The 27493-nt window shown below is 36.9% G+C and overlaps 1 protein-coding gene across 1 annotated transcript in view; it reads left to right on the forward strand.

The window, feature by feature from the left end:
• Window positions 1-22327, forward strand: part of LOC140149668 (insulin receptor substrate 1-B-like) — a 138377-nt gene extending 116050 nt beyond the window's left edge. Inside the window, exon 13 of the mRNA XM_072171747.1 lies at window positions 21813-22327. Coding sequence (XP_072027848.1) covers window positions 21813-22327 — 515 coding nt within the window. The remainder of the gene's footprint in view (window positions 1-21812) is intronic.
• The last annotated feature ends 5166 nt before the right edge of the window (window positions 22328-27493 follow it).

The following is a 27493-nucleotide window of genomic DNA, read 5'->3' on the forward strand; positions in this document are numbered from 1 at the left end:
CTTGCGAGTGCAATTTCTCGGAACTGGTAAGGCGTATTGTGATGCAATTTGGTGGAGGGGTGGCAATTGGTGGTCTCTAAATTTTAGCAGGTTTTTGTCGCAAAATATGGTAATAAGTACCTAATTTGCATAATTTATGCATATCAAGCAAAATAACCTTGTGCACAGATTATCTGGAGATCTGTACGAGTTACAGTGATGAAACTTGGCGGAGAGTAGCACAGCCAGAGGTTCTTGACCTGATTTGCAAAATTTGCGTAATAGCAAGATCATTGTGAGGTCATTTGGGGTCATCTGGGGTCAAATCGCCATATATTGTTGCAGGTTCATGAAATTTTGTGGGGACGACCACACTGAAATAAGGCAAAAATGTCAAGGTCATTTTGGGGACATTCAAGGTCATCTGGGGTCAAATCGCCATAGACTGCTGCAGGTTCATGAAATTTGGTGGGAACGGCCACCTTAGTGAGGCAAATAATGTTAAGGTCATTTTGGAGTCAAGTGAAATTGCACCGGTTAAAATGATGGCCATCAAGGTGGAGGCATTGCGGCCGACGCTTTGCGTCGAGAACCGCGCAGGTCGAGAACCGCGAAATTCTAGTTACAACCCTGATATAACGAAATTTGGATATAAAGAACTAATTTCTCTGTCCCTGGCAACTTCGTTATAATGAGTTTCCACTGTAGATATTTTTTTCACTGACCTGACAGTTTCGAATGTCATGGACAACATTCTTCTTCAGAGTGAGCTATGTCCACACACCTTCTCCGACAAATTTTGGCCTGTAGAGGGTGCACTACTGACATGGTTTTGTTGGACAGAATGATCGGCTATCGCCAAATGATCGTCCACCCCAAGGACAAGAGGGATTCGGACTCCACAACCGACTGTGTGTATGAAATCCCTTGTTCAAACTGTGATCATTCATATGTGGGTGAACACATGAAAGAAACGGACAAAGTTACGGGTTTAAAAAAGAACTACACCCGTCAGACTAGAAAACAATCTGAAAGCGAACTCAGCAAATCTGCGATAGCCGATCATTCTGTCCAACAAACCATGCCATCGATTGGAAAGGATCCAGAATTCTTTGTAAGGAAGGCGACACTAGATCGAGAAGAAATATGGAATCCATCTGGATAAGGAAAAAATCCCAGCAAATCATGAACGGAGACGAGGGAGCCCATTTTGTAAGTCACATCTATGACCCATCATCTCCGCGAGTATTGCGCCCCTACAAGCCGAAATTTGTCAGGGAAGGCGTGTCGACATAGCTCACTCTGAAGAAGAATGTCGCCCATGACATTCTAAACTGTTGGGTCAGTGAAAAAAATCTAATTGGTTTTGAAAAATGAACTTTGTATTCTCATATTGGTTTGTAATGTTTTACTAAATTTTAAAGTAAAGACATTTATATAATTTCAATTTACAAATGGTCAAATATGATACAAGTCTAACTTGTTTGTTGGCTTTTTCAGGAAAGAATAAACCATTGAAAACAGAAAAGTTAAAACAAATGTGTGCCTGTCAATGCAGCATAAAAATGGACAGGTTAAAATTCTTGTTGTTACATGTATTATCTGTTAGCGTGCAAATTGAATTGTCACTTGACTAGCGCCATGACATTTTTCTTATGGTGACATTTTTTACTTACATCATTAATCCATCAAATGTTTTCTGTATAGGATCGACTCACTTGGTTGTGAACAAAATATTAAATTGGAATTTCATCAGAACATTATTAAAGGTGTTTCCTGAACCAGTTTAATAAAAAGGTGAACCACCTGTTGCTTTGCGGGCAAAAATCAGTGTTTCGAAAATGCTCTCTGCCATTGAACTCAATTAAATACACACCGAAAAGTCTTAAAATCAAATTGAGGTGGTTTTTTTTGCCATTTTGCAGGAGTAGCTTTTTTGTGTTTCAATTAACTTATTTTTTGTTTTTATCTTTTTAATAATGCAATTAATTGCTATTAAGACTTATAAAATAGCTTTTAAAAATGTTACATAATCTTTGCCCAAAATGTCAGTTGCAACTTTCTTCAGTTTATTTCAGTTTGTTTTTCATCCATCCGATTACAAGCATCCTACAAAAAATATGTTATACAAATTAGTGAGAAACATGATTAATTTTAAACTATGACAAAGTATGAGGAGCAGTGGATGAGGATACACACTACACAGTGTGATGTTGTGGCACCTTTTATACATACTGTTTAAATATAATATAATTATACTAAATTAAAGTAAAAAGTCATGTGTAATTTAATACATTGAGGAATAAGGTACGATTTACCAAAAGTGTATTATACTATTAAACATTTTTGTAACCAATAGCTATTATAATTGGCATATCTAAAACAATAAGTTATTAAATAATTTCCATCATATTACATTTGTAAGATATTGTTGCCACAATAAACCAGGAAACACACACCTATTTCAGGACTTTGATGTCAAAGCTCAGTCAATACAGGTCAATAACTATACTTGTGAAGAAAGAACAACCTTCACTAAACATAATTTGGAAGGGTCTACAATTCTGTAATCAAAAATATTCCTGAGAAGTTTGATTAAAATCAGCAACCTCTGGCAACACCACCTAGAGCTATTCGAAAAGAGAAGGGGGACCATCCCAGGTTCTGATATCTGCACTCATCGTCTCTAGGTTCCAGAGTCCTTCTTGCTTGGCCCTAAGAAGGTGTTGAGGAGAAGTATTTAACTAGAACTAGAACTAACCAATATTGTTGCCAGGTCAACAGAGAGCCTGAAGATGCACCTAGGATAAGTTGCGATACCGTAGCCTGTCAAAAATGCAAGTCCAGTTGATTAGTTTAATGATTCCAATTTAGTATTTAATTATACCTGTATGTACTTTTAGTTAAAGAGAAAACTACAGAGAGAAAAACACTACAGAGAGAAAACTTGTTGAGAGAAAAATATCCAGGCTTGTGGATTAGACAATAATTAACAAAAATATTCAGCGCAAATTCCTATCTAGACTCTTTTACTAACAATATATAGTAAAAGCAATATAAATGCATCCACCAACGAAAATTAGAGTATCCTATGTGACGAGAACACTTTCAAAAGTACTGTGCCATATACATTTTCAATACACTTCTTGTATTTTTATAACAGCTTGATGACTTGCTACATGGTTCTAAGAGTGTATGAAAAGTCAATAAATAGATAATGAATAAATTATGAAGGAATAAATGATGATGAATTTGGTCCCTTGGGAAGGATTTTCGTTATACCTTTATCAGCTACAAGCCTTTTCAAGGCATTCCATATTTAACACCAATCTTGAAGTCTGTATTAAAAAAGACACTAATTCACCATGTTGAAAGCTGTGCTCAGGTGCAGCAATACCAAGAATGCACACCACCTTCAGCTTACGAATATGTCCCAAACTTGATGCCTGCTGGAAGTGGGTAGATGTCCCTGCCAAACGAAACAAAGTTTGGAAAGGGGACTGTTGGCTTTTATGTCTGTGCAGAAAATGTTAACCTTTTGCAAACAAATGTTAACCCTTGGCTTCTCTTGTTCATTTGGATAGTTGTGTACATAATTTACCATTTTATCAATTTTATATGAAGAGGTTTTCAGATTTCATTTAAAAAAAAGATTTTGTAAGAATTAGTTTTACTGGTAATCATTTGGTAAGTCTTGATGTTTGGAGTTATTAGTTCTTAGCTTGAAGTTGATGTGTCCGTGTGAATAATGCATATCCATATACCAGGTGCCCCCCCAGAAACAAGGTTACATGTAGATTTTTGAAAATAATCTAAGTTAATGTTAACAAACGTAAAATGTCCTTTTCATGACATAATTGATGTACCCTCTACCAGTACCCATGATTTTATTTCACGAGTTCAGTCAAAGATGGATAATATTCTTACAGTATATAACACAGCAGCGATTTGAAATCAACAAAACCAAACAAAGCCTATAAATGCAAAAGATTGTTATGAATTTCTTTAACTTTAAGATGACAGGAAATACAGCGTGCAGAAATGCTTTCACCAAAAACGTGTTCCCCTCTAATGACCATCTTCCTTTATTTGTTACCACCAAGAGTCAAGAAACTCTAGAACTGATTTATTTTCAGATGTACAATATTTAATGTGTCTACGTTTCTTTTGTGCAATAAATTCAACCATCATAAAAACAGAAAAATAGAAAATAATAAAGAAAAAATATGAAAACATATACATGTAGGTGTGTTATTATGGTTAGTCACTCTTGACACCCATGTCATCTTGAGCTCATAAGTATAGTTGCTTTCAAGATACAGAGTTAAAACTTAGCAGACACTCACACAAGAAGGATGAATAAATAATATCTAAAAACATAACATTGTCTTGTTAAACCAAGAACCAAGGTGGCAGCCATCTTAGATGTGCATCAACTTGAGCAAGGAAGGTGAATTTCAAAATTGCTCTTGAGGAATGATCATTTAAAATGTGTATGAAGTAATTTTATGTTTTCCCTTACCTGCGTATCCAAGACGGCTACCATCTTCTTATGTGCAACTTACAATATCAGTTCGGGGGCACTCGTAATTTACGGACGTCTCTGATTTCAAAGACGGGTCAGTGATATCACATACGGGGGTCTGTGATATCACATACGCCGAGCTTTGTTGACAGCTGGGCACTCGAAGCAGCACATCGGAACGAAACCGAGTGTTTTAGAATAAGCTTTCCTATGTTTAGCAAATATCTACCTGTGCAAAAATGATATCTATCTGTGCAAATTCTGACAAATGGTCCCAGAACACACTTAGATTGCAATGGCCAAAATCAAATGTTTTGAAGTAAAAAAATCCCAAGAGTACCCGAGCCTGCGCTCTAATTCATGAATTGGATAGTAAAATTAGCAGGCACTCAACTTGGGCTAGCTACAACCCTGATAAGGCCTACTCACAAAATTATTCCTACTGCGCTGGCACGTTCACCAAAATTACTAATATCCTTTGCGACTGGGTTTTGAAACTAGGGAGTATGTGATTTATGAGACGTCTCTGAAATATGATACTGTTATGTGACATAACGCTTCAAGAGTATTTGATATCAGAGACGTCCGTGAATTATGAGTGCCCCCGAACTGATATTGGGACTTGCACTGGGAGTGTGATTTTGCGCAATATCATTGCAATATTGCAAGTTTTACGTCGTAGGATGCGGAAACTACTACTTGACCTATTGCTGAATTCTTTGTAAGCCTTTATTAGTGCATGAACTTGAGCATAACGTAATGATATACAGATCTTATTAAACCAGCAATTAAGTTAGTGTTTGATTTGGTAGAGATGAAATTAATGTGGTGTAGTGAACGATCTTGACAGATGTTGGTTGTAAGTACTGGTCAGTTTGTTTATAAAGGGGGTATTTAGGTGTTTGGTCATGCATGTTGTATCCATTGCAATTTTTTTAGTGGAGCAAAATAGAAATATTTGATCTTGTACAGAAATTCCAGTAAAGCAATAGTGCTCATTTTTTTTTGCTGATAATTTTCATGCAAATATTTTTTCCTGCAAAGAAGTAAATTGGGTTTTGATCCACATTATTGAGGCATACATTGATAAGCTATCAAAGGGTACTTTTTGCAAGAAATCCTTTGACAGTGGTTTTTGTTTTGAAGAAAATGGGCGCACTAAGAAAAACACATGCCTGCAGGCACTTTGAGACAGCTTTTTTTAGCCTAACCCTAAACCTAACCCTAGCAAATCTTCAACACCAGAAAAACATTGATATATTTTGCTTGTATACATTCAGGTATATGCTAGTGTTCCGAATATCTCCAATTAAATATGTGCATGATACATTTTGGTGATCGAACGAGCAGAAACGAGTAAGCATATGATTGAATACCTAACATAGAATGAAACAATTTAAGATAAAATGTGAGATTTCTTGACAAATCAGGTCCATATGCTATTAACTTTAATCATTGCATATGCTTAGTAACTTAATTTTTTGTTAATCTATTTTTTTATTATCATAAGGGCATGTTTTTCACCATTTGTAGAGATTCCTGCTTCCCAAGTGACTTAAAAAGCAGCAAATCCACATGTCTTTTGCTCTCCCAAGTTGGTCAGTGACTCAACGGTTACATGTTGTTTGAATGTTGCATTGAAAGGTAAAAGTAACTAATTTGATTTTGAAAAAATATGGTGAAAATGTGTTGTTTCCAATCAAATTAAATTTGATTTTCATAAAAATGAAATTAAATTAAGGGAAAAATATGTCCTTCAATCATAATGATGCAGCAAGGTAATTTTGAAAATATAATGAACATTGTGTAAAAAATATATTTTACAATGTGTAACTGCTAATTCCTTGTGTGTGCTTCCTATATATGATTATAATTGTAGCTGGCTGTGAAGGAATTATCATCCAAAAAGACAACTTATTTCAAGAATCACAAAAGCCGTCTTGGCAACTGATAAACTTAACACGTCACAGAAAAAAAAGCATCCTCTTTTAAACCAGTCTCATGGTATAGTATTAATGAACATTCTCTGAAATCCTGTGCATCAAAAAGTAAATGATCACATGAAAACCTGTGAGCACATCAATGGTGATATCCACTTCCGCATTCTGATTTATATTCACTGCCAGGGAAATTCTGCCATAAAAATATCATAATTCTCTTTTAAAGGTCCGTAAACCGATCAACAACCTCACCCACTGATTTTTAGCTCATTGCGTAAACGCAATGCACTATAGGCATAGTCCATATTTCTGTATGTTTTTTTCTTTCTCTTGCTACATCGTTTGAGCAATGGATCTGGTAATTTGAGGCGGCGATCTTTGCATGATGGTTCATGATTGTTACTTATTTAGCTAAAAAAATTCAGACAGAAAGTATTATTTTTGGAGCATTTTCTTACGAAAAGTTCTACCAAATTTCATGGAATAGTCTCCTATGTAGACTGTTTGTGGTGCTTTTCATATTACAAACACTGTACAAACTCCTTGATTGTGCGAATTTGTAAAAGAGATTGTTGAACTTTACTGTTTCAGTGCAGCTACAATGTCTGCTTTTCAGTGTTGCTTTTAGCACCAATTGGGCTTGTGCTGTCTATAGGCCCTTCTGTGCAAGAGCCATGAGCAAATAGTGTCTCAAATTCTCCCAAATCAGAACTAATTGGGCTACCAAATTGTTAGTTGGCAACCCTGACTATGAACAAACATCTCACTCATTTACACTTTATATCACACATCTTGACCCAATTAGTTATGTAAACATTTAATCAAGGTGAAATGTCCTTTTGACTGGCACTGGCCTAGTATATCAGTATATGGGACCATGACAACCCCTCTCTGACATTACAAAACAGACAAACAGAAAGTCTGAACAGGGAAGTGCTGGGGGTAAACACTAGGCTAGTGGCCTTTCCCTGTTCTGAAGATTGAAGGGAGCACTTGTTTGAAATATGAAGTCAGGAAAATTAGATGTGTGTGCAAAATTTTATTTATTTATTTATTTCATTTACCATGAAAGTGTTGTAGTTTTTAAGTTTCAAGTTTTTATTTGGAAATTGCTTTTACATCAGTGGCACTCATCTATCCGATGGTGCATCCAAGACATTAAATATACAAACAAAACTGTATTAAACAAAATCAAATCAAAGGATACTCGACAAGCAAAAGGTACAAATAAATAAATGCCTTGAATAAATAAATATCTTGAGAACCGCAAGTATATTTTCAAAATGCTGATTTGTGCTTGATCACAGCACTATGGTGATTTTGAGGTTTGAGAATACTGAACTGAAAGTCTGAACAGGGAAGTGCTGGGGGTAAACACTAGGCTAGTGGCCTTTCCCTGTTCTGAAGATTGAAGGGAGCACTTGTTTGAAATATGAAGTCAGGAAAATTAGATGTGTGTGCAAAATTTTATTTATTTATTTATTTCATTTACCATGAAAGTGTTGTAGTTTTTAAGTTTCAAGTTTTTATTTGGAAATTGCTTTTTACATCAGTGGCACTCATCTATCCGATGGTGCATCCAAGACATTAAATATACAAACAAAACTGTATTAAACAAAATCAAATCAAAGGATACTCGACAAGCAAAAGGTACAAATAAATAAATGCCTTGAATAAATAAATATCTTGAGAACCGCAAGTATATTTTCAAAATGCTGAATTGTGCTTGATCACAGCACTATGGTGATTTTGAGGTTTGAGAATACTGAAATGTGTTTTTCAAAGTTGGCAGCCCTGTATACATAGTTATACATGCCTATACATAGCTATACATGGCTATGACATGGTTACATATGGCTATACATGTACATAGCTATGCATGGCTATACATGGCCATACATAGCTATCCATAGCTATACATAGCTATGCATGGCTATACATAGCTATTCATGGCTATACATAGCTATGCATGGCTATACATAGCTATGCATGGCTATACATAACTATGCATGGCTATACTATGCATGGCTATACATAGCTATGCATGGCTATACATAGCTATGCATGGCTATACATATCTATGCATGGCTATACATATCTATGCATGGCTATACATAGCTACGCATGGTATTCCTGACCATAACCCATAACAAATGAGCTACAGCACCAGTGGTGCTCTTGTTTGTTGTTGTCATTATTAATGACTTTTTGGTATCATATAATAGATCATTTTATCTCATTACCGTCCTGAAATTTGATGCTCTAAATCGATGTATTTCCGAAGAAATTGTGGAAAAAAACAGTCGATTTGTGGTTATCAATTTACCAAATTTCACATTTCATTTTTACTTATATTTTTTGCAGAAAGGCTTATTGTTTTCCATAACTTATTTTCAAGAGATGTTTCTTTTTCCACGACCTTTCATATTGGTAACAGGCTTTTTCTTCAATAATTAAAAAAAAGCCTTTTTTTCATTCTCACTTTGTAGGGTATTTTCAAGTTTACATACCCCCATTTAAATGTTTCTTCGTGTTGGTAAACATTCAGATTATTGAGATAGGGTACCGGTAGTGTGCACAACCTGGACACATATTAGCTTTTAGACATCCCCTCTGCCAATGCGAATGGCATAACTTTAAGATTTGACTTACATCTGGGGAAATGATTCTCACAGATCAGACATCTAAATATTTACAGAATCTGAAATGGTTTCATTTCACAGGTGAAATCACAATGACTTAACGTTTTCCTCTAATGGAAACTTGGCCAAGCTGGCCTAGTTAGTAAATCCAATGTAGAAATAATCCATCGAGTCGTGTCTTAAGAAAGGTCATATCACCAGTATCCTCCTGAAGGAAGGAGTTGTGCCAATGAAATGTACTATTGACTTGCTGTCTAGTAAAAGATTGCCTATTGATGCTAGGGTGAAGGATAGCTAGATAAAGTGTCAAATACTTGCTTGGCAAGTGCTTGCTCTCCTCTATCTGCTGCTCTGTCTGTCTGTCTGTCTGTCTGTCTCTCTCTCCTTTCTCTTTCTCTTTTCTTGTGTTCTTTCTGTTTTTCTCATTCTTGCTCTTTGAGGTTCAGTTCAATACTATTAATTATTCATAACCTCCGCGTATTACGCCATATGTGCGTCCCAATCAAATTGCTCTTTAGATGATATACGCATACCGGCGCGGAGGTTATTGATATCCATCAATGACCTATCCATCAATGACCTCCGCGTATGCTCACGCGGTACAATGACTTCCGCGTAGTGCGCATCTGTTGCGCCGGAACTCTACATGCGCACGCAACTACCATATTTGCACATGGCGTGATTGCGCAGTGCTGTAATTGGTAAGTCTGTTTAGCCTGTTCGACTTTTTGAAGGGCGAGTTTTGATAAAAATGGTTTATATAACCAATTTCGGAGAATAAAATCTTCAGATTTGGTTGAGTGATGAGTTAAAAGTGACGGTTATGAATTCGGTTAATAACTTTGCATCAGTTATATGTCGGGCATTGTGAAAAATCTAAACATTTTGCTTTGGACCTCGGCCCGACGGTTCCAAAGGCAAAATGTTTAGATTTTTCACAATGCCCTCCAAATAACTAATGCGCAGTTATTAACCTCTAATCAATTACACGGTTTTCAATAAAAAATGGTTAATTTCGGGCAGAATTTTCTCAAATTCAGAACTCTCACAGTTAAACGTCACAAATATCAGGTGAAACTAGATAATTTAGATGCCAAATGATCATAAACTCAACATAGGCTGACCTGAGACTTTTCGTGTTTTAGCGCACTGAACTGTAAACATCTTAAAATGGCAGTGCCCTCTCTAAGCTGAAATTTACAATTAGGTAGGGGGAATATTTACTAAAAACCATTGCTGTGCAAATGGATTTTGGTAATATTACAACAAAAATGTCATATAACGAGAGAAAATACCATTTCGAAGCATCAAATCTCAAAATGTACGTTTTTGGCTACATGTATATAACATTGGTCAATATCAGTGATTTTAAAGCAGTCTTTTCAGATGCTACAGGAACAAATAGTTTCTCGTCATATTTCCATGCATCGGCCAGGCCTATTAGTGGTATATAACCTATAGTCTTTCACTCGCTCGTGCACCAACTCTATTTGTTTTCTCTTCATTGCTCTGTTTTGCCTTTTCTTTCCCTATGGTCTAAATAAGCACTTGTTGAATCATGTCGGACACCCATGATGAGCCATGCACTTGTTCAATAACAACCACTGTGTTTTACCGCCACAATCACAATTTAGGATAAGTAAATAAATAAATAATAAAACTTGATGTGGTGTGTCAATGTAATTTTTGTATCACCACAATCTCCACAGTATTCTCTATAGTGTGCTGTGCTCCTTGTTCAGCATGTTTGGTTCTGAATATTTGTCATTAATTTACCACTTGACTCATTTCACTGAGTTAACCAATGATGCCACTATAGCGGACATTGTAATAGCGGCTTAGCATTAGTCAATCAATTGGGGGATGTACATTAAGACTAATTGAGGGGACACTGGATCTGATTTAGAGGGCACCGGTTATATTTTGGTATTGCTTGAATTTTTTTCCAATTTTGACTCAGATTGGAGGCACATGATTCTATGATGCTACACTTCTGGTTTGTTATGCATTTTTGTGCTATTTGTGGTCAATTTACATGGTTCCTGTGTGTCCACTATTCCAGGGTCTATGCTATTACACAGCATTTGATAATGTGCATGTCCCCAGGTCCTATCGCTAATTCCATGTGGAGCCAATTGTGGGTTTTGGAACAACCTTAAGGAGATCATTTTTCATTTGGAAACACAAAACAATGTTCCATTTAAAAACGTTCCACAGGCCACAAGAAATTTCTGTAAACTGATTGTCCCGTTAAAGTAAGGGTTTCCAGGGGTATACTCTGTGTAGTTGTGGGTATTTTTTTATAATGTGTGGTCCAATTGGATATGTCATGTGGAGCCAATTATGTGTTAAGGCCCAACCTTATGGAGATAATATTGTTCCATAAGGAAAAAACTTTGAAAATTATCACAAGTGTATGATCTCCATAGGGAGTTTGTGTATGTGTGGTTGGCGGTGTTTGCAAAAGAAGCGCACATACACCCCCACACATACATATAACATCTAAAATTCACTTCAATGTCTTGATTCTATCAAATTAAGTCTGCTTTAACTTTTGTGACCTCCTTTTTAAATATCATATGACATGGCATTCATTCATAGAAGCAATACATTATAAAGTGCAGGGTGATCATTGCCTGTTCAGCATCAGTAGATACTAGGATCTTCAACATCATCATATAGGGATATTGGCCTTTGATATCTTTACCTGTGAGCTCACATAAAAAGTGACTTGAAAGTTTCTTAGATTAAATTTTGTATCTTAAATCATGGGGTCAAACACACTATCGCATAACTAAATAGAGGTTACTGGGTCTATGGCATAGATGGTGATGATATTATTAAGGCTACATTGTTGTGAAGATGGAATCAAACCAGGTCGGAGGAGAGAGAAGTGACAGAGTTACTGATGCAGAAGGTTGTGGGTACTGAGCATGAAGGCAATATCAAAATGAATAGCCTTGGGGTACCATGAGCATTATTGTAGCTCTTTTCAAGCCGTTTGACTGAATTAATTCTCATTTGTCTCGGTGATAAATGGAGTTGGTTTCTGAGCTACAAAGCTGTGGGATAAAGATATTTAATTCATATTTGCCAAAGTTTTGTCTTTAAAGATGTAATAACTGAAACTTGGAGGTAGCTGATGAAATGTAACATTAATATTTGGTTACCATTGAATATCAGGCACCTGGATTCCAGAAAAAAAAATGATTTGAAAGGAATTGTTAGATATTATTGCCTGGTTGTACCACAGAGATAAAGATAATAGGATTTTCATCAAAGCTTATGAAATAATCATATTGTGCCAAGGCAGTTTCAAGGTCATCAGGAGCCATGATCTGAGGTCATTTCAAAGATCTCAGAGCTCAGATTTGTAAGGTGTTCTCAAGCTTTCTCAGTAGCAAATACAGCCCTTTTTAAACGGGCACGCGCCACCCGGGTTTTAAAAATAAAGAGAGAATAGAAATTGGAGCAAAAGAGAAGAGAAACGTCTGTGTGCATGTGATCTTGGCGAAATTTATCTCATATTTGATAATTTCAGCTTTAGAAAAAGCAAATTTAGGCGCAGCTTTGTTCCATTAAGCTTCATTATGTTATATTTACATTCTTCAAGATCCTTTCTTAGCTCACCAAGATATTTGCACCCTCGGTCGCTGAAGTTCTATATACACGCCTGATTCTGGTCAACTAATTGCTTTCCCTAAAGTAATCATGAAAGCAGCCAAAACTATATAATATTTATATAAATAGCAATAATAATAATAATTGATTTCTGAATTGTCAAATTTAAAATAACCTTATCTATCTATGCATGAAAATAAATCTTGTAATGGTGTACAAAAAATAATTTAGGTACAAGATATGTGTGGCAGCTTGTTTACTATTCTATTGGACTTTATCTATTGGTTTAAAGTATCTGTTGATTGAATTTATGACCATGAGCCCTACAATATCAAGCTTATTAATAATTCATCCTATTTTATTATCGGTCAGTTAATTACCCTTGGGAAAAGAAGCTACCTTGCTGTGGTACACCTATATATATGGAGTAGCATCTGCCCATCAACAACCATGTTAGAAATCAATCTTGAATGATGAAATAACCTGTGGGATAAATGGGTTTGACATGTGTGAACAGGTGTATGCAGATAGGGTAACCCTTCCATGACTAGGATATTTTAATCAGGGTTGGACGCATTGAGTGGTCGTAAACTCAAATTGTATAATGTTATACTGGTCTACATTTTGTGACACTCCGTTAGACTTTATTTTTACAGGGGTGTAAGAGTTCCTCTTTTTAGCTGATTTCCTCATTTTTTGTTACCAAAATGTACTCCTTTTTGTCTCGCCTGAACTTTGTTCAGGATGGGACTTAGTTATCACTATTTCTGTCTGTCCGTGTGTATGTATGTATGTGTGTCCGTCCGGAGCTGTATCTGGGGAACCGTAAGACTTACGGCGACGCTACTTGGTGGGAGGAAGGGTATCCAAGTTTGCTCCGTAACCGTATGTTTTCGGGAAAAATATGCAAATTAACATAGCTAATTTGCATAATTTATCGAAAAATCAGCGCAAATTGATAGCGGAGTTTGTGGACAGACTATCTCAAGATCCGTCGGGCGCATGGTATCGAAACCTGGTGTCAGCTATGATACACATCTGCTGATCACCTGATTAGTTTTTCGGCGAAAAGTATGCGCATTTAGTTGTTAATTGGCATAATTTATGCGGAACGATTCTACAAATATGGTTGGAAATCTGAAGAAATCCGCCTTGTGGAGCTGTATCTGGGGGATTCGTAAGATCCCTAAGCCCTATGATGATGAAACGTGGTAGGGGTAGTATGACCAGAGGATCTCAATCCGATTCGATTTTCAGCGCAAAATATGGTAATTAAGTACCTAATTTGCATAATTTATGCATAAAATGCAAAAACCTATTTTCTCGGAAACTAGGGGTGCATACGTTCTTCAAACTTGGTGGGTGGGTGCATCTTCACCCCAGACAGAACAAGTTCGTATTGGTTAGTGCGTCAAGGTCACCCAAGGTCATCCAGGGGTCATCTGAGGTCAAATGACTAAAAACTGTCGTATGGGCACGATACTTGGTGGGTACGGTCAACATAATGTGGTGGGGGTAGTATGACCAGAGGATGCACACTAGTACCCCCCCCATGTGGCCCCTCCCACACACTCAAAGTTGGGGGGGGTCAAAATTTAATGAAATATTGTTTTATATTGCGCATTACATATATCAATTTCGGTCATGTAGGCCAAGTCATTAGGCCAAAAAAAGACTTTTAAGAATGTCTCTCATGTACAAAAGTATAGGAAACTGTACATTTAAAACAACCTTTTTAGGGTGAAGGAAGCATTTTTTCAAAAAAATGTCTAAAATGGGTTTTTATGTCAAAAATGTCTCTGTTGGGGTGCTACATCGAGTCAAATGTTCACTAGCACCCCCCCATGTGGCCCCTCCCACACACTCGAAGTTGGGGGGGTCAAAATTTAATTAAATAATGTTTTTATATGCGCATTATATATATCAATTTAGGTCATGTAGGCCAAAAAAGACTTTTAAGAATGTCTCTCATGTACAAAAGTATAGGAAACTGTACATTTAAAACAACCTTTTTAGGGTGAAGGGAGCCTTTTTTTCAAAAAAATGTCTAAAACGGGTATTTATGTCAAAAATGTCTCTGTTGGGGTGCTACATCGAGTCAAATGTTAGGAAGATTATTTGGGGTCATCTGAGGTCACCCAGGGGTCATCTGAGGTCAAATTACTAAAACTGTCGTATGGGCATGAAACTTGGTGGGTACAATCAACATTTAGAGTAAAATGTTAGGAAGATTCTTTCGGGTCATCCGAGGTCACCCAGGGTCATCTAAGGTCAAATTACTAAAACTGTCGTATGGGCATGAAACTTGGTGGGTACAATCAACATTTAGAGTCAAATGTTAGGAAGATTATTTCGGGTCATCCGAGGTCACCCAGGGGTCATCTAAGGTCAAACTACTAAAAACTGTCGTATGGGCATGAAACTTGGTGGGTACAGTCAACATTTAGAGTCAAATGTTCAGAAGATTATTTCGGGTCATCCAAGGTCACCCAGGGGTCATCTGAGGTCAAATTACTAAAACTGTCGTATGGGCATGAAACTTGGTGGGTACAGTCAACATTTAGAGTAAAATGTTAGGAAGATTATTTGGGGTCATCCGAGGTCACCCAGGGGTCATCTGAGGTCAAATTACTAAAACTGTCGTATGGGCATGAAACTTGGTGGGTACAGTCAACATTTAGAGTAAAATGTTAGGAAGATTATTTCGGGTCATCCGAGGTCACCCAGGGTCATCTGAGGTCAAATTACTAAAAACTGTCGTATGGGCATGAAACTTGGTGGGTACAGTCAACATTTGGAGTAAAATTTTCGGAAGGTTATTTCGGGGTCATCCGAGGTCACCTAAGGGTCATCTGAGGTCAAATTACTAAAAACTGTCGTATGGGCATGAAACTTGGTGGGTACAGTCAACAGTTAGAGTCAAAGTTTTGGAAGGTAATTTCGGGGCCATCCAAGGTCACACGGGTCATCTGAGGTCACATTACTAAAAACTGCCATATGGGCATGAAACTTGGCGGGTACAGTCAACATTTAGAGTCAAAGTTTCAGAAGGTAATTTAGGGGTCATCCAAGGTCACCCAGGGGTCATCTGAGGTCAAATTACTAAAAACTGTCATACGGGCATGACACTTAGTGGTTACAGTCAACATTCAGAGTCAAATTTTTGGAAGGGCATTTCTGGGTCACCCAGGGGTCATCTGAGGTCAAATTACTAAAACTGTCGTATGGGCATGAAACTTGGTGGGTACAGTCAACATTTAGAGCCAAATTTTGGAAGGTCATTTTTGGGTCATCCAAGGTCACCCAGGGGTCATCTGAGGTCAAATTACTTGAAACTGTTATATGGGCATGAAACTTGGTGGGTACAGTCAACATTTAGAGCCATGTTTTTGGAAAGTCATTTCGGGGTCATCCAAGGTCACTCAGGGTCATCTGAGGTCACATTACTAAAACTGTCGTATGGGCATGACACTAAGTGGTCACTGTCAACATTAAGAGTCAAATTTTTGGAAGGGCATTTCAGGGTCACCCAGGGGTCATCTGAGGTCAAATTACTAAAAACTGTTGTATGGGCATGAAACTTGGTGGGTACAGTCAACATTTAGAGCCAATTTTTGGAAGGTCATTTTGGGATCATCAAAGGTCATCCATGGGCATGACACTTGGTGGTTACAGTCAACATTTAAAGTCCAATTTTTGTAAGGTCATTTCAGGGACATCTGAGGTCACCCATGGGTCGTCTGTGGTCAAATTTCTAAAAACTGTCACAGGGGCATGAAACTTGGTGGGTACAGTCATCATTTAGAGCCAAATTTTGGACAGTCATTGCAAGGTCATCTGAGGTCACTCAGAGGTCATCTGAAGTCAAATGACTAAAAACTGTTGTATGGGCATGACATGTACAGTCAACATTTAGAGCCCAATTTTTGGAAGGTCATTTTGGGGTCAGTAGGGGTCATCTGAGGTCAAATTAGTAAAAATTGTCGGATGGGCATGAGACTTGGTGGGTAGGCCTACAGTCACCATCAGCCAGGTAATTGTGCCCAGCCGAGACCCACCAAAATTTAGGGATCAAAGGTCAAATTCCAATATTGGTCCAATCAAGCTCAAATTGAACAGGCAAATCGCCATGGGTTGTTGCAGGTTCATTTACTTCTACCAAAAGTAATCGTAAAAGCAGGCGATCGCGAAAGCAGGCGAGACTCGTGGTTCGAGAACCGCCTTGTCTTTTATTATCAGACCATATTTGGCATTTGGCAAAGTTATGGAACCAACTTCCAGCAGCCCTTCGTTCTGCAACATCTCCTCATATATTTAAGAAGAATTTGAAAACATACCTGTTCCCATATTGACTTGTCTTTGTTCATTCTTTGCTCTGTAGTGTATTATTTTATTTATGTATCATCAAACCCGCTGTGGTCTTCATGAAATGGCGGGCTACAAAAGCCTTGTTGTATGTATGTATTTATGTATTTTTACCCTGATTTTACGCTGTTTTACAGCGTTCTTAGTAATTTTCCTGGTTTTTGGTTTGTGGCCACTCACACCCCTGATTTTTGCAAATCAACAACTGGTAATACCATATTGATGTTTGAAGTCAGTATTGAGTTCATCTTACAGCACATTGTGTGATCTGCCACCAAGAAATGAACCTTAAGTTGCAGGTTGGTAGTTTCGAGATATCCTGGCTGCTGAGTTGATGTTCTTTGCTTGCCACGCACCTTTACAAGCCAGTAATATATCCTTTGTGAATGGCCCATTGTGCCCCCATTCACAAAGGACATACTATTGGCTTAACAGGTGTGTCTAAAACAAAGAACGGCGCAGCAGCCAGGACATCTCGAGACTACCAACTTACAACTTTACATACATTTGCTGGTAGCAGGTCACATAATTCAGTGATTTTCACAGGCTTTTGACGAGGGCCCACCATACTGTGGATGTTAATTTGCCTATATAATTTTGTTTTGTAAATAGGAACTGCTATAATGGGTAAAGAAAAGTGTGTGAGGAGAATATTAGGGCTGGAAAAATGTAAATTTCCTGAGAGGCCAAGTCCGACCAATTCAGATTTCCCGGGAGTGAAATTGATTATCTTACCACTGAAGCATGTGTATTAAAGGCTACTGTAGGTACAGTGATATCATCTTATGGTTATCAACTCTTAAGCAACGAAGGAAAGCGATAATTAATTTGCAATTCTGATTTCCCAAGTTCCGAGAATGTGTCGGCATCATAAACAAAGCAGCTATGAGTTGGAAGCTACAAAAATTCAAATTGCAAGCTTACCATTATCCAGTCTATTGAACGATTACATAAACATAAAGTACAAAAAAGACAAAAAAATCAAATGCTGAAATTTGAGTACAAAAAAAAAAAAAAAAATTGGGTAAACAAATTTATAATCAAATTATCAGAAAAAGATGCACATTCTATACTTGTACCTATAGTACTACGTCATAAAAGTAAAAATATCAAAAGGGCAGAGTTCCTTTTTGGATGACCACGGATCCTGTGATCACAATTTGTGTTGGGTTAGAAAGGCCACTAACATATAAATTACACAGCAATGTATGCTGACTGACACATTCTATACTGTGTAATCACTGTGATGTTGAAACCAAGGAACACATAATGAATGGAGTGGGGTGACAAGATCATGCAAAATGAGTGGTGTTCTAATTGTCATCTCTGGGTTTAGCCATAAGGTGATATACTAATTTGTATTCATTGTGTGTATGTACAGGGGGTGTATTTATGTGTCTTCCAATTCTTGGATTTCGCAATCTATGCGCCCCCATTTGGTTTAAATGCGACAGTCGTCATAGCACGTTGAATTGTGGGAAATTGGACAACAAGCCAAACCTGGAAGTAGATATCACCAAGCACTCGCACATAATTTCTCATTCAGTTGTCACAAATACAACACTGGAACATACGCCATTGTCAGTTTAAAATGTTATTCTGATGTTACATACGAATGCACACTAAAACAGCAATTTTACAATTATTTACTATCTATTGATGACACGGCATCCTTCATGGAACTGTTTTTAACATCTTTATTATCACACATCCATTGGCAGCTAGAACGGCGATGTCAACTCTGGAGGTCAAAAATTGGACTGCCAAGAGCAACGATGGTGGCGCATCGTATTGTAAAACGCAAGAATTTGGTTAGGGTTTTTTTTCCTTGATATTTTCTTGCACATTTTTCCTATAAAGATGAAACTTGGTAATATGTGTCACACAATTTAAAGGTCATGAGGTCAAATTTGCCAAGATGGTTGGATTTTCATTTTCCTGATATTGTCTCACACAGTTATCCTATAATGATGAGACTTGGTGAAAGTTATCACACAATTTTAAGGTCAGTTGAGGTCAAATTAGGGCACATCGGACCCCCCTGCACCCAAGGCTCGAAAGTGTTCTACCAATGAATAACTTTTCCTCTTGACATGTTTTCTGGCATCTTTCTTAACCTAAATTACTGACTTTAGCTGACACGAATAAAGATTATAATAGCATGCAGTCATGACATTTGCAGCCCTTTCTTTACTATGAATAAAACAATGGGCTTTTTTTAACACTCATTTGGATAAAGATTTGAAAAACAGTTGTGAAACATAACAAGCCGGCTGCGTTTAAGGTGGTACTACACCCCATGATAAATTTGTGACTATTTTTGCATTTTTCTCAAAAACTAATAAAACACTGGTACCGGTACCGGTAACAGAAGTTATGTATATTATAGGGGCAAGGAATCCAGTTACTGCACTGGAATTTCAGTGACTCAAGATAAGTAGTTATTGATTTATTGATCAAATATTGGTTTTCCCTCATTTTTGACTGTAACTCCACAACTGTTGTCTGTGCTGAAATAAAATTTCCAGTGCAGTAGTAGTAGTCCTTGCCCCTATAATATACATATCTTACTTGTCACCAATGTGCTATAATTTTTGAGAAAAATGCAATAATAGGGACAAAATTTGCCAGGGGTGTAGTACCACCTTAATGTAGGACTTTGGGTTGACTTAAATGTGCAGCTTTTGTCACATGTATGTCATTTTGTATAGGTTGTAGTTGGGGTAAAAGTATTCATGTCATATTGTAGAGTGTCAAATAATGGCATATGTAGGTGTGGATTATTCTAGGAAAAATACCAGCACCTCATAGATGTCAGGTGGCATTGTGTTATTTAGCAAGTCATTGCAAAGTAAAACCTGCATTTTTTCCTCTAAAGAAGGGAGCATTTTTAAAAAGAAAAATTGAATTTGTGACGTTTATTTTGGCATTTGACTGACATTATTTAATACAAATTTTATTCATAAAGATTATAATATCATGCAGTCCTTATTTACTATAAATAAAACAGCAGGTTCTTTCTTGACACTCATTTGGATAAAGATTTGTAAAACAGTTGTGAAGCATGACAAGCTGGCTGCGTATAAATGTAGGACTTTAGGTTGACTTTAACGTGTAGCTTTTGTCACATGTGTGTCATTTTAATAATGGCACATGTAGGCATCGTAGGTGTAGATTATTCTGGAAAAAACACTAGCACCTCAAAGATGTCAGGTGGAAGTCTTCAAGTTTTGTGTTATTTAGCAAGAGTCATTCCATATTAAAATCTGCTCGCCTTTTTTTTCTTCTAAAAAAGACCATTTTCAAAGAGAAAAATTAAACTTATGATTTTTATGGCAAGTTGATCGTAAAAAATTACAGCCATAATGTACGTTTTCCATCAAATTTGATTTATTCGTTATTCTGTTCCAAAATGATGAAATAATATTTGTTATAACGGTCAGGAAAACCTTTAAGCTGAAATAATGTTACATGAAAGAAACCACTAACTTTGCCGTTGATTGTGGAGTTCTATTTAATGGGTGATTTATTATCTTAATTGACAGGAATTTACTTGCTCTTGCAAAATTGCTCTGTTTTCCCTCAAGCACAATGGACTTAGGCTATTCCCATTAGTTGCAAGTTGGGACATGTGTACAGGTTACAAATATGCCAAAAAATTAGGCTTTAAAATATAAACCAAATTAATCATTTTAAAAGATTGTACATTATGGCTTTAAAATGGAGAAAATGAAGCCTTACATTTAAAAGTAAGATTCTTTTGTTACTTAAATATGTGGCACACTGTATTATACATTCCATGGAAAAATCATTTGTATTCAAAGCACCTGAGGGACTAAAGCATTAGTTAAATTTGTTCACTTAAGCAAGCTTACAATATGCGTCAAACAGGCTTTGGTGTCTGCAAAGATTGAAGCTGATAATGATTAACGACACACTTTTAAACATTTTACAGAATCCTTATCAATTTTATTGATGCTATAACAGGTACAGGCTGAAATTTAGCAGGCGATGTTCATTGTTCCATCGCGCCTGTGAGTACTGTAATTTGGGCCCATTGAGGACAAAAATCATGCAATCCGATGACGATTTTTGTCCCAAAGTATCGCCTGTCATAGATAAATAGAAAACAATTATTTGGTATCTGCAAAAAAGCAAGCTCATTTTCACTGAAAATATTGGCCTTATATTTTACCAACTTTTCTTGTTAGTTGGTCAGAGGTCAAACTTTGGCAATATTTTGCCCTGTGTACTGGTGTACATTGTTGTTCGCGCTGGTGACCACTATCCATACACATCTTAAATTGTAGTTTTGGCATTTCGAGATATATTTTTTCTTAATATTTGTAATTTTCCTACAATCATGAAAAAAAAGGGAGTTCTAACACTGACAAACCCTATACACTCAATCTCAATACAATGATAGATTTCACACATATTCAATGATGCCTTGTTACATTACCAATAGTTATTTGACCAGCATACAAACTGACGAAAATGTACTATTTTAAAACGTGTGTATGTGTGTTAACTTGATACAGTTGATAATTCCCGTTTCGGTGAGAGAAAGTATTTGTTTTGGTATATGTCTATTTCATTTTCATATTTCTGAATAGGAATTACCTAAAAAAATGATGTTGCACAGTACTTCTTAAAAGGATAATTAGTAATTAGCCATTGTTATAGTTCCATTTTGAAAGACATTGATCAGTATTTATATTATCTTTTGCTTCTTTTCAGGTTCAAGACCAGGCTCACGACGAGGTTCCGGAAACGTAGAAACCCCCGTGATTCGGCACTCAAGCGTGGATGAGCCAGAGAGTTACATGATGATGACTCCGTCATCGCGTAGTAGCAGCATCTCAGGTGGTCGGCCAGAGCACCTGTTAGGTGGACGGCCAGAGCACCCCTCGCCTCGCAGTGCCTCACTGGACATACCCGCATCCTATCGCCCTGTGTCACCTTCACAACAGCTAAGTAGTGACAGTTACATGAATATGGAATTCCAGGCTAGAAGAGCCAATTCTTTAGACAAAGATGCTGGGGTCAGGATGAGGGTTCATAGACAGGTCACACGGACAAGTTCAAATACATCCAGCGAAGAACCAGCCTCATATATGAACGTCTCTTTTGGTGCCTCCTCCTCCTCTCCTAAAAGTGCTAGCAGTAATGAAGGTTATGCATATATGGAACCCTCTTCAAAGAAAAAAAGAAAGTGGTCAGAGCCTTTCAAATGTGCCTCAAAGTGCTGCTGATGGGACGTCAGCAGAAAAGGAGGGAGAATATGTAAATGTGAATTTTGACCAACGCGAGAAGTCTAATAGTCGTCAGGAAAAGCGCAATATTCCACCTGCCCTGGTATTGAAAAACTCCCCCAGTGATACATCGGAGTATATGAACGTTGAGCCGGGGTCGTTGAGGCGTTCCAGTCCAAGCCCGTGCTCACCAACTTCACCCGCAGCTCAGGCGTTACGCATTAAAACTCTTGAGAAATCTTTGGAAGAGGTTAAGCTACATCAAGGAAGTCCTGGTAAGTCTAGCATAGGAAGCCCAAAGGGCAGTAGCAGTCCTCGCAGCTCAACAAGCTCTGCGGGTAGTCCGCACTCAGGGAGTCCTCGATTGAGTTCACACAATGGAGTAAGAAACTTGATTCTAGGGGGGTCGGGTCAAAGCAGTTGCGAGCCCAGCCCGAGATTGTCGTCCCGCCATAGTGCCAGACGTTCAAGCGACTCATCATCGCCAGTTGATGAGAAAGAACTGAATTACATCGATGTGGACATTGGAGCACCGGATGGTAAAGGACAGTCAAATATCGAAGGCGTGTTTCGTTAAGCCATTCCATCGCCGTACACGGATGAGGAGAAACAGCAGGCGGAGCCAACAAATTACGCTACAATAGACCTCACTAAATCTGAAGGCCTTCGAGTGATGACAAACAAACGGCAGCACGAGAGCAGGCATTAACGGCAGCTACTATAGGCTGATACTGAACAAGTTAAATGAAGCCATGAGCAGTAACTACCATATTGTGTACTTGCCTTTTATTTCTGAGTGTTCAAAAATGTATTTGAAATGGTTCAGCATCAGAGTATAATTGTTCAATTGTGACAGTTCTATTTGTTTCTCTGCATATTTTTATCATTGTGTTTTGATCAAAATTGTTTTAACCAGACATATACCACTTTCCATGTTTGTATTAAAATTTTGGAAAATCCACACAGAAGTATGAAGAAAATGTATCTCTATTTGTTAAATTAAAAGTTTTAGTTGGTTTTTGAAATATATGTACACATAATTATATATATCAATATATATATATATACATATCCCTTTAAGAAACTTGGAACTGTACGAAATAGTTTTGAGGAAAGAACTTGCCACTGTACCTGATTGGCAGTGTTTTATTTAATTTTATTTATTGTTTCATAATTTGCAGTATTGTACTTTTTTCCAAAAACATCCTAAAATAAAGACTAATTATTGAGTAGCAGACTGAAGTCTAAAAGTAGAGTTGTTATCGTGGTGGTTCACAATGTCTCAAATGGGCTATTCCATTTAAAAGCCACACTACCCCTGTGGAAGATTTTGGAAATATCTACCACAGTGGGAGTATGTTTTTTAAATGTAATTGGTTAGGGTTAATTATTTTGAAACCCATACTCCTCCTGTGTTATGGCTTTACTTATATCTTCCACAACTGAGTGAGTATTTCAAATGGAAGTTACCCAATTGAATACATGAATTCAAAACCCACCCAAGTCCATGGGAAGTGATTTTGAGGGAAAAAACCTGTGTATCATTTTAATTCCTTCAGTTAGATTTACCTGGTCAATATGGTAAGTTTTACGTGCAAATGAGTGGGTTAAACTGTATTAGGTATGACGATTAGCATTTCAGGGACTTCGTGGGGGTTCATTTTAAATGCTGGACTTGGGTGGTTTTTTGAATCATATACAAAGACAACAATGTCTATTCTAATCAAAGCTCATACTCCCAGTGTGGAAGACTTCAGCTAAGTCTTCCACAGGGGTAGTGTGGATTTTAAATGGAATAGCCCAATGCAGGAAATCTTAACAAGGGATGTTGTGTCACTGTGCATCAAAATAATTTACAATTAATGTATTGTGTTGTAGAAGGATATATGTGGAAAATTTTCAGTTAATATTGTGTGGTATAAATTCTAGGTTTTAAAAAATTCTGAATACATTTTCAGTAAATTGAGATTGTGCTTTTTTTTATTTTTTTTACTTGTTTTCCTACATTGATTAATATCAAATTACAGCAGCTAATGACGTACATAGCATCAAGTGGTCTGTAGTCTCTATCGCAAGTGTCTGGTTTATCTTGTCTAAATTCAGTGATGGTTGATCTGCATATGGGCTATTCCGCTTGAAATCCATACACCCCCTGTGGAAGACATGACCTTAATCTTCCACACAGGGAGTGTGAATTTTAAATGGGGTTGCCTGAATGGGTGACTCCATTTGAAATCTAAAAACCAACTTTGTGGAAGATTAAGGTAATTTTTTCCATATGGGGGAGTCTGGATTTTGAATGGAATAGCCCGGTGCTTGCAATTTTGTTCAAAAACTTGTAGTCTTTGATGTTGAATACAAAGTTGGTAGATAATGATTATGTGCTTTATGTTGATAAGTAGATTTATTATATATTATTATTGAATCGGTACATGAACAGCAGTGTAGAATGTTTAGAACATGTATAATATTCTTGTCCAGAAATATACGCTATTTTTAAAATTGGGAATTTGAAATGCAATTTAGTTTACTATATTTACAGTTGACAACCTTGTTTAAAATATCAAGAGCATTATTATTATATAAGAAATGTTTGAAATATATAGAGTGTCTCCAAGGAATGCGAAAGGGAGGAGGCTCCAAGGAATTTGAAAGGGGAGAAGGTTTTCATTAGTCAAGTTCATATGATATGGGAAATCAACAATATTATTGTCTTGCATATGTGCCTCCAATTTGTTTGTGCAAAGCCAAAATCAAACAATCAAAATTGTTGTGTCCAAGAACAAATTGGGCATTGCAAAATCTTGCGCATACTAAATCTAGCATAGTATCATCATGAAATGGCACTGCCTGCATGCCAATTGGAGTGCAACATATTTTATGGATTAGGAGATAATCCACTTGGGAGGGAACCAGGTGACCAAACATGGATGTTAACTATTCATGACAAGGAGTATTATAATGGTCTCCCGCATTGGCAAATACTTAAAGCTGCTTTTTAATTGCTAATTAATGAATCGTCCTTGCGAAGTCAGGACACCCAGCATTTTAAGAGCCAAGTTTAGAATGTATTTTTCCAAATTTTCGCACTGTTAAATAGTTAATTGACTTATGAACTTTCATGTATGCTACCTGACAAATGTTTGTGTGTGTGCATATTTTTGTATCTTTGATCAATGAAAGAAAGGAAACACTTGCATTGAACAAGGGCATATCCAGAATTTGAAAATACAGTCATATGGGGGAAGGCGGAGAGATTAAAATTGGCTCAAAGAGGCTGATGCCAACGGTGGAAATTCAGAATGATTGCCCTGACTTAATTATTTGAGATATGAGTGACTGTGATCTCTCTTTCTTCCATGGCTAAAGCACTGTAGAAATTTAACATTAGGTTTCTCAGGTATTTGGAAGCATGGGGTATCCAATAAAACACTTCATTGAGTGTAATGTGCGACATTTCTCTATTTTGACAACCAAAAACTCCGCTACCTTTAGAGTGTGCTATAATTTTGCAGTTGATGTATCTTTGGTTTTCATTTTGTCATTATGTATGGGTGATTGATTAATGGTACGGTCATTTTGGTTGTATTAGATAGGAATCGTTGGATGAATGTCCAATTCAGAATGGGCTATTCCAGTTGAAATCCATACACCCCATATGGAAGACATGACCTTAATCTCCCACACAGGGAGTGGTAGATTTCAAATGGAGTCACCCATTCAGGTAATCCCATTTGTAATTCACACTCCCTGTGTGGTAATTAAGGTCATGTCTTCCATTGGGGGTGTATGGATATCAAATGGAATAGTACAAAAATGTGTTTATTAGATTTTATTTTGTAAGTGAAGTTTGAATTCTTTTTTTAAGGTGGATGCAGCATAATTTTGTCTCCACTGGGTCGTGTAATTTTGTGGGGTAAAAGCAGGGGTGAAAGACATAGCTGCATAGCCCCTTCATAACCAATAACAGTAGTAATGGTAGTAATATTTGGAAATATATAGTTGGAATTGATTTTGCTCAAAACTTGGATCCATAACAGCGCTGTTATTTCAGATTTGTAATCAACACATACATGTATGGGATAAAAAACATATATTAGGTTATTAAATTCTAGGATTTCTAATATGCTGCATCCACCTTAATTAATATAATGTATTGGGCTATTCCAAAAATCAACTGCACCCCTTAGAAAAAAAAACCCCAAAAAAGACATGTCATTTTGTACTTAATTCACAGACCAGAATTTCATTGGGAAAAATGGGAATTCCATTGGAAAATTGGGTTTCTCAGATAAAAGCCAACATTTCTTAAAGATTTTTTACATTTGAATGAACATGATACATTTTGGGGAATTCCCACTGCTTAATGGTGATTTTTCTTGGTTATTCCCATGGAGAACATAGTCTAAAATTGTTTAGAATCTTTAAGGGGGTGCAATTAATTTCTGGAATAGCCCATTCATCAACATGTGTGGAAGGTTCTGATCCAACCAGGTCAAAGGTGGCAATTTTGACAAATCTTCATCAACTTACTCAGTTAAATCATACCAATTTTCCTGTATACAGTGTATTTCTAATTCAAATTGTCTGTGCTTCCCTGTCTTTTTGCTTAAATCTCAATGCTCAGGTTACATCCATAGGTTGTCAGCTTTGGTCAGACCAATTTCCCTGTATATTTCTAATTCAAAATGTCTGTGCTTCCCATTTTTGCCTGAATCTCAATGTAACATTGCCATCTTTGATCTGGTTAGGTCACTTAGGTGACATCACATCAAATATTCTAATCATTATATTTGGTATTGTACCTCTTGACCATTTACAGTATTTAACCATCACATAATTAATTTTGATAGAACACTATCATGTGTTTCAGAGGACCAGACAGGCCAATTCATATATCTCTCAGCTCTGTAACAATGTAATTCATCATATAAACATGTGGTTAGAACAAGGCAGGGGGGTGGTGTACTCATTGCAAATTGCCACAGGGATGTATCGCACATGAGTCTCATTTTTGAGCTTGTGGTATAACAGTGGCCCCTTCGCTAGGTCAATTTTAGTATAAAAATGGGTCATTTTGTTCTCACTTTAAGAAAAACAAAAAAAACTGGAGTCCAAATTTCAAACAAAGTTATGAAAGTTTGGCCAAAATCATGGTATCGGGTA

Source organism: Amphiura filiformis, chromosome 4 (assembly GCF_039555335.1).
Source record: "Amphiura filiformis chromosome 4, Afil_fr2py, whole genome shotgun sequence".
Taxonomy (NCBI): domain Eukaryota; kingdom Metazoa; phylum Echinodermata; class Ophiuroidea; order Amphilepidida; family Amphiuridae; genus Amphiura; species Amphiura filiformis.